Source organism: Passer domesticus, chromosome 14 (genome assembly GCF_036417665.1).
Source record: "Passer domesticus isolate bPasDom1 chromosome 14, bPasDom1.hap1, whole genome shotgun sequence".
Taxonomy (NCBI): domain Eukaryota; kingdom Metazoa; phylum Chordata; class Aves; order Passeriformes; family Passeridae; genus Passer; species Passer domesticus.
In genome coordinates, this window is record NC_087487.1 from 2,025,830 (window position 1) to 2,036,792 (window position 10,963).

At 59.9% G+C, this 10,963-nt stretch overlaps 1 protein-coding gene across 1 annotated transcript; it reads right to left on the bottom strand.

The window, feature by feature from the left end:
* Window positions 1-244: 244 nt before the first annotated feature.
* Window positions 245-4,298, bottom strand: CPLX3 (complexin 3). Its single transcript, XM_064389049.1, has 4 exons — window positions 3,805-4,298; window positions 2,901-3,099; window positions 2,489-2,576; window positions 245-1,297 (listed from the first exon to the last, which is right to left on the bottom strand). Exons 2-4 carry the CDS (start codon window positions 3,059-3,061, stop codon window positions 1,073-1,075), a joined length of 474 nt encoding a protein of 157 aa, XP_064245119.1. The 5' UTR covers window positions 3,062-3,099; window positions 3,805-4,298; the 3' UTR covers window positions 245-1,072.
* Window positions 4,299-10,963: the final 6,665 nt, after the last annotated feature.

The window sequence follows — 10,963 nt, forward strand, 5'->3', positions numbered from 1 at the left end:
TGAAGGTTTTGTATTAAAATAGCCCAAAAAACCTGCAGAAAAATGGGAATTTTGTTTGCTTTAAACCTGACTGCTGCCAACGAGCTGCTCGTAGCATCCCTTTGGTCCCAAACATGAGTGCAACCAGGAGACACAGGTGCTTTCTTTGGGATTCTGCTGCCAGGAAAATAGGAAATTTTTTTCCCCGAAATCAGGAAAATAGGAAAAAATTCTAAGGAAAACAGAGCTCAGGGAGAAAAGTAAATGCATAGACATCTCCTGGTATTTATTCCACCGGTTATAACAGTACCATGGCACGGGGACAGCACAGGAGGTGAGGGACACTCAACCGAGCACGGCACGACTACAGCACGACGAGCGGGAGGACGGGGAGACATTCCCTCATGGCTTTGTTCTTCTCCTGAAAGGAGCAGGGACAGCACCCCATCCCAGCTCCGGGGAAGGGCTGCTGCGGGCTCAGCTCGGCACCAGGGAGGGCTTTTGTTCCTCTCCGGTGTCACTTCGGGCTTCAGCACCCCCCTTCCCACAGGGATCGGGTCCTTCCCGGCTGCCTCCTCCAGAGGGGCCCTCAAGGGCACGGGGCCCGCGTTCCTGGCAGGGATGGGATGGAGTTTCTCGGGTGATGGGGACGGGACGCGGGGAGGGGCGGGTTCCACACCCTGCCTCGTCCTTGCGAGGCAAATCGGAGCCTCCCGGTCGCTGCCAGGAGGCTGAGTGGAAACGTGGAGGCAGAGCCGCAGCGTGTGGCCACCACTCACACTCCAAGGTCACTCACACTCCAAGGCCACTCTCCTTCCTGCAACCTCCCCGGCTCTGGCTGCGGACACCCCTGCCCGGGCACGGGGGAGGTTTTGGGGTACGGGGGGGTCATGCTGGCTCCTGGCTCTAACCTCAGCCCGGAGAACGAAACGAAAGCCACACATCAGGGACATCTGGGTCAGGGACTCGGGGGGTCACGCGGCTCAGGAGGACCCGAGTGGCACACGGCAAGGATGACAAGGTCGCTGGGGTCCCCGCTGCAGGCAGCAGCCCCCGCCAGAGCCTCGCTGCGTCCCCTCCCCGCTCAGCCCCATCACATCACGGAGCACTTCTCCGCCGACTGCTTCAGGTCCTCGAGCGTGGCCGAGGCTTTGTCCTTCAAGGAATCAAGGTCCAGGTTCTGGATGTTGCTGAGCTGGCCGATCACCGAGTTCTTCTCCTCCTCCTCCTCGTTGTCCTGCTCGATCATCTTGGCCAGCTCCTTGGGCAGCTCCACGTCCCCTCCCACCAGCTGGATCTGGTTGTCATCCGTTTCGTTCTGGAAGGGGCCGGGAGACAATCAGGAGGGGATGGCACAGCGGGAAGGGGGCTTTGGGCTGTCTTCCCACCTAAAGGACCGTGTGGGAAGGTCCCTGGGGGTGAGGGTGGGATGTTGATGCAGCCTGAGGAGAGCCCGGGCACCCACGGCGAGGGGCGGGATGGAAACCCACGCGCAGCACCAGCACAGACTGGTTTCCAGCTCGCTTTGCGGGGGGTTAGACACCTAATTAAGCCAGGCTTATGCTTAACGACTGCTCCCAGCGGCGGTCGGGATCAGCTCCGAGCCGGGAGCCGCGGGGAGACTCGGGATGAGGCAGCCCGGCTGCCAAGTGGGATCAGTAATGAGCAGAAGAAACTTGTCAAAGGATGAGAAGGGACATCTCAAGCACAAGAAGGCAGTGAAGGGATGGTGGGGCCAGATCCAAACAAATCCCAGTTTACCTTGGAGAATAAAAAAAATCTCCATCTCTTCTTTTTCTGCCTTTTCTGGCTTTTGGCAGGGGGTAAAAGAGATTCTCCGGCTGTTTATTTCCTGGATGTAAAAGGGGGGTGGGAAGCCGGGGGGTGAATCCAGGCTGGCTGACAACGCCAAACAATCAGAGCAATCTCACTTGGCTTAGCTGACCCTTTGGAACTAATATTAGCCCGGCTCCAATTTGGGGTATTCACCACTGAACAACTCTTCCTGAATAAAGGGTGGGTTTGGAGGCAGAGGAGCTTGTGACAATTCCAAGAAAGGCTGAATTACGCCTTGATTAAATTGTTTTCAGTGAATGGTTCATCGTGCGGAAATTCCAAAATCGGAGTTTAGGTGGGAGACGTTCACCAAATAATCCGGGGAGAGGAGCTGAGCTCCGAGGTGCAGCCCTGGCTGCACTCCCGGCTCCAGGGAGTCTGGGGTGAAGGTGGCTTTCCCTCCCCCAGCTGGATTTAGGGGGCAAAAGCGAGGGAGAAGGGGATCTAGCAAGGCTGGGAGTGCCACTGTCTCGGGCTGGTGGGCTGTGGTGCTCGAGGGGAAGGAAAGGGGCCAAAGTTTGGGGAGAAGGATGGTTTTGAGGGGATTTTATTTGCATTTGGGTTTTGGGACTCAAACCCCAGGCAGCCAAAGGGGTCCTTGTCCTTTCCCCTCAGTCCAGGGCTCCATCTGGAGCTTGGCTCCCCTTGTGGCCCCGTTCCAGTGCAGCCGTACCTTGGGGAGCCTGTACTTGTCTCGGAAGTGGGACCTGACCGTGGCTCTCTCCGCCTTGCGCTGGGCGAACTGGGCATCCCTCTCCATCCTGTGAAGCACACGGGGCACTTACCAACAGCCCGTGCCCCCCATCCCGGGCTTTGCGCTTCCCCCCAACCTCAGCACTCCCCATTTTCTCTGAAAAGTGCCGCTTTCCCACAATTTCCTCCCCCTAGAGCAGCCTGGAAGGAGAAAACAATCCCATCTCCCGGGCGAGGAAGCGGATTAAGGGATTAGGGGGCTCATCAAACCCCCTCACGGTCCTGCTGTCCCCAGCGCCGGCTCCCCCCATCTCCCACGCACGGGGGGCAGCGGGAGCACCCCCTTCCCTCAGGGACCCGGTGCTCAGCCCGTGCCGGTGCCCCGCACTCACTTCTCCTCCACCAGCTGCCGCTGGTACTCCTCGTACTCCTCGCGGGTCATGCCCTGCGCCTCGGCCGGAGACTTCTCGCCCTCGCTCTTCTCCTCGCCGCCCAGGCCGCCCGTGAGGTTCTTCAGCTGCCCCCCCACCATGCTCTTCACCATGAACGCCATGGCTCCGGGGGGCCCGGGGGCCGGGGGGCAGCGCGGCTCTGCCGGGGGACAGCCGGGTCACCGGGGGGCTCCGGGGGGGATGGAGACCCCCGAGGGACGGGGCTAGGGGTGAGCCGGAGCGCCAGGGAACCGAGGAATGGTCGGTGCTGGGGAATCAGCGCGATGCTGTGGGTGGGAGCTCCTGGAGAGCCGGGGCGCCGGGTTAGGGAGCAGCTGGGGTCACCGGGATGATCTCCGGGGCAGCTGGAGCGCTGAGCGCCCGGGGAGCTGGGCACCGGGCGGTGGAAGAGCCGGATGAGCGGAGCTGGGCTCCTGGGGAGCGGGGACACCGGGTTAGGAGAGGTGGGGACGGGGGAGAGGAGCCCCCGGGGAGGAGCCGCGGTCAGCGGGGAGCGGGGATTCGGGGTCACGGAGGATGCGGGATCAGCAGAGCCAAGCTCGCACAGCACCGAGCTCCCGAGGAGCCGGGGCCAGCAGAGTTGAATTCCCGGGAGGCGGAATGGCGAGCGATGGGGAGCCAGGGCCAGCAGAGCTGAGTCCCCGGGGAGCTGGGGTGCGGGGTCACGGAGGAGAGGGGCTCAGCGGGATGAATTCCCGGAATGACGGAGAGCTGAGTGCCCGGGGTGGTGAGTCCCGGGCGGCGGAGGAGGCGGGGACGGGGAGATGGGTTCTCGGGGAGCTGGGGCACGGGGTGATGGAGGAGAAGGGGTCAGCGGAGATGAATTCCCGGGATGCCAGAGTACCGAATTCGCGAGGAGCCGGGACCAGCGGTCAGCGCAGCGGAGTTCCCGGGCCAGCGGAGTACGGAGTTCCCGGGATGCCGGAGTACTGAGAGATGGAGGAGCCGGGCTCAGCGGAGCAGAGTTCCCGCGAGGTGAGCTCCCGGGACGGCGGACTCCGGAGCTGCAGGGGCGCCGGGGTCAGCGGAGCGGAGCTGCCGGGATGCCGGAGTCCGGGATGCCGGGATGCTGGAGTACCGGGATGCCGGAGTACCGGGATGCCGGTGTCCGGGATGCCGGAGTACCGGGATGCCGGAGTACCGGGATGCCGGTGTCCGGGATGCCGGAGCTGCTGCGGGGGTGCGCGGGGTCAGCGGGGCCGCGCCGCCCGGCCGCCCATGGCGGAGCTGTCCCGGCCGGCAGCGGAGCGGAGCGGGCGCTGCAGCACCGGGGCTCGCACCGCTCCGGTGTGTGTGCCCCGGCACGGCGGCACCGCCTCCCCCGGCCCCGCCGCCCTCCGCCGGGCGGAGCCGCCGCCGTCCCGACCCGCCCCGGGGCACCGCCGGTGACGCTACCCCCGTGGGGAGAAGAAGGAGCCCCCGAGCTCCCCGGGGACACCGGGGTGGATGGAGCCACGGTGGGGGCCGCGGGGAGCCCCTCGAACACCCTTCCCTCCGTGACTGCCGGCTGCTCCATCCCACCGAGGAGCAAACCCGCCCCAGCGCCCTTTCTCCCACTCTGTTCCCCGTCCTTGGGCTCTGGCAGGAGGAAAAGCCAGGCTTGACACTCGGAACGAGCCGTATGTATCAGCAGCAGTCACAACTGTTGTTTGCTCATCCATCCAAGGGCTGGTGCCCAAAAGTTCCCTCATCTTTATCCTATTAACGATATCCCTGGAAATATTCCCATCTCTGGAAGTGCCCAAGGCCAGGCTGGACAGGGCTTGGAGCAACCTGGGACAGTGGAAGGTGCCCATGGCAGGGGTTGGAGCTTGGAAGAGCTTTAAGATCTCTCCTGACTGCAGCCATTCTGGGATTCTGTGATCCCGTGATTTTATTATATTAATTAATACTGGAGCTGCTCTCAGCGCCCAGAGCACAGGCATGGAGGCGTTCATTGATCACCTAAATTAGGAGAACATTGATTGCGTTGCATCATTCCCTGGCTCTCTCCAGCCCCACTCCCACTCCTGCTCTTCCCTTTGACTGCAGCCTCATTCCAGGCCTTGGGGAGTGAGCAATTAATGGCATCAGCAACGCACCTCCCTTCCAGATGGCCAGCCTGGCTTTAACAGACATTTCTCCCTTTTTTCTTCTCTGCTCCTGAAAAATGAGCGTGAATCCCAGCCCCAATCCCGGCTTGCGGGAAATCATTTCATTTCCGAAATATAAAGACAATCTCTGCAGATTAAAATGATGGAACAGCTGTGAAGCGACAGAACAAAGTGACAGAGGGAGGGGCACTCGGCCCATCTCCTCCCATCCCCCCACCCAAGGTAAAATTATGTCTTAAGAGGAAAATAGGCTAAAAAAATAACGCATTTTTCCAGGACAATAATCTGGCCAGCAGCTTGGCAGTGTGGTGCTCTTAGGGACTGGGACACGCTCTTGGGGGTGACAACAGGGGATTTGTCCTGGTGAGGGCTCTCCTGGCAGAGCAGAGCCCCCTGATTGATGCCAGCAGCTCCCTCGAGTCCATCCAAACGTGCAGACTGGCGCTGGGACGAGGGAGGTCCCTCTGCTTGGCACAACTCCAGGTCACCCACAGCATCCCCCACCATGCAGGTGCCCCTGCTTCTGCTGCTCACCCGGAGCTGGCAGCCCAGGAGCCTCAACAGCTTTTTGAAGTGATGATTTTTGCTTTTCACACCGATCTGCAGGCTCTCCTAAGCGCTTTCCCATGGAGAACCCATGGAAAATTAATTTTAACCCACAATGAGCTGGCACAGCCTTGCTGAGAAATATGCTGGGAGCCCCAGTCACCCTGCAGATGTCCCATGCCAGCAGCGTGGCCACGTTCTGGCTGTCAGTCTGGCTGAAAAAAGGGGCAGAAGGACCAGCACCCCTGGTTGTGTCCTTGGGTGCTGGCCCGAGCCTCGCGTGGGCTCAGAGCAGATTTTGGATGTGGCTGGTCCTGGGAGCTCCGCTCACTCCGGATTTCGCTGCGAGCATCCATTAACAATAAGAGACTGGAAGTCAGGACCGATTTTTTCCAGCTGGGTTAGATGGGTCAGCTCCCACGGAGCCTCCCTGTCTGAGGAGCTAAGAGCAAACAGCTCCTGACGAGCAGCACCGCTGGGCCAGGGCAGCTGGGGGAAAACAAGCCGGGCAGCGCCTCGGATCCACTCCGCTGCGGGATGCTCGCTCCCCAGCTCCGCAGCCTCTCGCAGCCCGGGCTTTGCAGGGATGGAGCAAAAGGCAAAGACCTCCAGAGAGGTTTTGCAGCTCTCCCGTGCCCTGAGCTTTTCCTGGAGAGGCCGGTGTCCCACCTGGAGGCAGAGCCGGGGGGACAATCAGAGAGTGCAGCGAGCTGGGAAATGATGCTTCGAGGTGGTTGATTTCCCCATTTGCCTTTCCTCGGGCAGCTGAAGCGCTCCTCAGCCCTGAAATATATTCAAGTGAGGATGAGTCATCCTTCCTGCCAGGACTCTAACCTGCCGTAATGAGATGTAAATCCTTGCATGACCTATTATATTAGCTTATGCTATATCACACATCTCCACGGATTAGGCGGCAGGGAGATGAGACGTCCCCCCGCCGCCGCCTCAGACAAGACGGTGGAAGTTAAGAGGATCCTCTCTCAGCGTTGACACCTGATTTAAATTGGAAGCAAGCAGCTCCCTCTGCCATGCTGAGAGGGATCGTTCCCAGGTAACTGGCTCCAAAGGCACAGTTACCACACCCGGGTTCCGGAGGAAGCTCCAGAGGTCCCCGAATGTCCCGGGATTGTAGAGGGGAGGGCAAGGCTCGGTGACCTCGACCTGCAGGGCCATGGCAATGAGGCCAGCAGAAGGCCTGATCCTTGTCAGCCCGAAATGCAGGGAGCATTTTTAACCTTTGGACACCCCGCAGTAACAGGCGAGGGAATCCTGGAAAGCCGCGTGTGTGCGCGACGGGAGGGAAATGAGGAGGCGTTTCCAAAGCAAGCAGGCAGCTCGCTGCTGCTGCCGCTGCCGCTGCCGCTGCCGGGGCAGTCGCGCCGGCACTTGGCAGCTGATTGTCACTTGTGCTGATGGGGACAGGCACCGCCACCTCAGGAACGGCCGCGCTCGGCTCTGACCCCGGGCTCAGGGCAGTCAGGGTCGCTCCTGCCACCTGGGGTGGGGACAGGGATACCCTGCTGTGCCCCTCGGGCACGGGGTGAGGCAGCGGGACATCAATCCAGAGTCCCGCTGCTGTTAGGGACCCGCAGCTCGCGGGGGTTTGAGGGAAAATACCCTGAAGGTCTTGAGAAAAAACATCCCTTCAATGGGATCCCTTTACAGGGATCGAAGTGCTGCCGTGTCACTGACAGAGGGAATAAAGAAACTTTAGGATAAGGGAGTGGTAAATCACCAAATGAAATTATTTCTGGCATTTACTCAAACAGAACTCCATAAAGCTGGAATTTGCCTTGGCTGAGGAAGAGGGACTGCAGCTCAGCTTGTCATGGAAGTGAAAACAAAGATTTCCCTGACCTAGAGAGACATTCCCCATGGAAAGCCTCCCCACTCCTATAGAACCAAACCTCTGAGTTCCCAAAACCTGACATCATCTCCCCAGGATGAAAAAATCCCAGTGCACCCCTCCTCACCTTGAGGTGCCCTGGGAGAGCCCCCGGGAGCCCCTGAGTGGTGCTGGGAAGGGAAGCCAGGAGTGGGAACGCTGCTGAGGTGTGCCCCCATTTCCCTCGGAATTCCCTGTTCTCATCTTCGTGTCACTGAGCACGGGGCTGCCCAGACTCACCTTTGTGGGGTTTGGGAGGTTTGGGTGGGAATGGTCCTGTCATCCAGAACATCCATCCACAGGGACAGGGGTTTGGGGTGGGAATGGTCATACAGGACACAGAGCCCTGGTCCCCAGGGATGAGGATTTGGGGTGGGAAGGGTCACAGAGGACAAAGGACCCTGGTCCCAGGTGATGGGAGTTTGGGGTGGGAATGGTCCTGTTATCCAGAACATCCATCCTGAAGGATTGGGATTGCAGTGGGAATGGTTCTGTCATCCAGAACATCCATCCCAAGGGATGGGGATTGGGGTGGAAATGGTCACACAGGACACAGAGCCCTGGTCCCAATTGACAGGGATTTGGGATGGGAATGGTCATAGAAGACAAAGAGCTCTGTTCCCAAGGGATGGGGGTTTTGGGGTGGGAATGGTTCTGTCATCCCAAACATCCATCCTGAAGGATTGGGATTGGAGTGAGAATGGTCCTTTTATCCAGAATATCCATCCCAAGGGATGGGGATTGGGGTGGGAATGGTCACACAGGACACAGAGCCCCTATCCCCAGGGATGGGGATTGGGGTGGGAATGGTCACACAGGACATAGAGCCCCTATCCCCAGGGATGGGGATTGGGGTGGGAATGGTCACACAGGACATAGAGCCCTGGTCCCCAGAAATGGGGGTTTGGGGTGGGAATGGTCCTGTCATCCAGAACATCCATCCCCGGGGACGGGGCTTTGGGGTGGGAACTGTCCTGTCCCACGGGACACACAGCCCCACCCCAGGGCACAGGGAGGTTTTGGGGTACCCTAGTGCTCTGGCAGGGGAGCAGGGGAAGCAGCTCCCAGCGGAGCAGCGGCTGCCATTCCCGCCGGGAGGAGGGGGCTGCGCGAGGTGAGGAAGAGGAGGGAGGTGCCGGGGGCGGCGGGGGGGCTCCCACGGCGGTGTCTGCGCCCGAGCCGTGACACAAATGCGGCCGGACAGACATACAGAGCATGTAAACAGGCACATGGGGAGAGCATGTGCCGCTCCTGCCGCTGGTGGAGAGCGAGCCCCGAGCAAAGGCACTCGCAGCCCCAGCGCGCACGGCCGCGCACACGCAGCATTCCCACGGGGGATCTTCCCAGCCTTGCCTTCGTTCCTGGAGTGCCCAGAAGGAAAAAAAACCCTCAAAAACAACTAAAAAAAGAGAGCGAGAGAGAAAGAAAGAGAGAGAGGGGGAGAGGGAGAGGTGAACGGCGCGGAACGGTGATGGGAATGGCTTTGTGCATCACGCTAAAAATAGTCCTTGCGATAAAGTCGATCGCGGAGGGGGAGGAGGCGCCGGCAGCGCACAGATGCCAGCGAGGGATGCCAGGGGTTGGGAAGCCCGTGCTCCGGGGATGGGCCGTAATTAGAGCTGGTAATTAGCCCCGAGCAGCACTGAGAGAACCGAGCCGCTCGTGGGGGGCTCATGGCACCCCCTCTGCTTTGCCACCCAGGGGGGATGAGGAGCAAGGGCTGCAGCTGGAATTCTGGAACCCTTTGGAGGGATTTTTGGGTGTTCAGGGTAAGGAAGGCTGTCTGCAGCTCTGTGGGTAATGGGGAGAAGGCAGGCAGGGTGTGGGACAGGGGAAGAGCCAAAGCTCGGGGAAGGCAGTGGGAATGGTTCTGTCATCCAGCACATCCATCCCTAGGGATGGGGATTTGGGGTGGGAATGGTCCTGTTATCCAGAACAGCCATCCTGAAGGATTGGGATTGCAATGGGAATGGTTCTGTCATCCAGCACATCCATCCCTAGGGATGGGATTTGGGGTGGGAATGGTCCTGTCATCCAGCACATCCATCCCTAGGGATGGGGATTTGGGCTGGGAATGGTCCTGTCATCCAGAACAGCCATCCCTAGGGATGGGGATTTGGGGTGGGAATGGTCCTGTCATCCAGAACAGCCATCCCTAGGGATGGGGATTTGGGGTGGGAATGGTCCTGTCATCCAGAACAGCCATCCCTAGGGATGGGGATTTGGGGTGGGAATGGTCCTGTTATCCAGAACATCCATCCTGAAGGATTGGGATTGCAATGGGAATGGTTCTGTCATCCAGCACATCCATCCCTAGGGATGGGATTTGGGGTGGGAATGGTCCTGTCATCCAGAACAGCCATCCCTAGGGATGGGGATTTGGGGTGGGAATGGTCCTGTTATCCAGAACAGCCATCCCTAGGGATGGGGATTTGGGGTGGGAATGGTCCTGTTATCCAGAACATCCATCCTGAAGGATTGGGATTGCAATGGGAATGGTTCTGTCATCCAGCACATCCATCCCTAGGGATGGGATTTGGGGTGGGAATGGTCCTGTCATCCAGAACAGCCATCCCTAGGGATGGGGATTTGGGCTGGGAATGGTCCTGTCATCCAGCACATCCATCCCAAGGGATGGGGATTGGGGTGGAAATGGATGTGTTGGATGACAGAACCATTCCCACTGCCATCCCCAAGCTTTGGCTCTTCCCGTGTCCCACACCCTGCCTTCCTTCTTCTCCCCGTTACCCACAGAGCTGCAGACAGCCTTCCTGATGGGGAAGAGAAAGGATCTGCAGGGAGCGGGGCTGGAAAGGAGATTTGGCTCAGGAGCCCGTGTGGGGCACAGGGGATGGGTAGGGATGCAAAAGCAGAGGATGTGTGACTTTGGAGATGGCCCTTTCCACACGCCAAACCCCAGCTCTCCCCAGCCCTGCCCCGACCCGGCTGGGATCCCAAGCTCCAGCCCGAGCTGGGATCCCACTGAGCACTGTGGAGAGGCAGCAGGACGGAAAGCTGCATTTTCCAGAGCTTTTCTAAACGCCGTGTTCCTGTTCCCTCTGCCGTGTTCCCTCTGGTCCCCGTGTGCCATGGGAATAGGGAATAACGCCCTGCTGGCCGATGATTCACGCCGGGGATGTGAGGCAGGATGGGAGCTGACACAACCGGGCCCAGTGCCCGTCTCGCTGCCCGAGGGAGGAGGAGGAGGAGCAGGAGGAAGAAGGGGACATGACGTGAGCCAGCACTCAGAGCCCCGCGGTGTCACTCAGCCTGTCCCCTCTGCCCACGCTGCTGCTGATGGACAGAGCCCCAAAATCCCTTGGGACAAATGGCTTGGAGGGATCCAGGATGAGCAGCTGCAGGCCCAGAGTGAGAGACCGAGAGACTCCGTGTGGGGAAACTGAGGCACGGTGGTGGCAGGAGGGGCAGGACCCTGGCAAATCAGGGTTAAATTCCCTGATTTGTAGTGAAGAACAAGA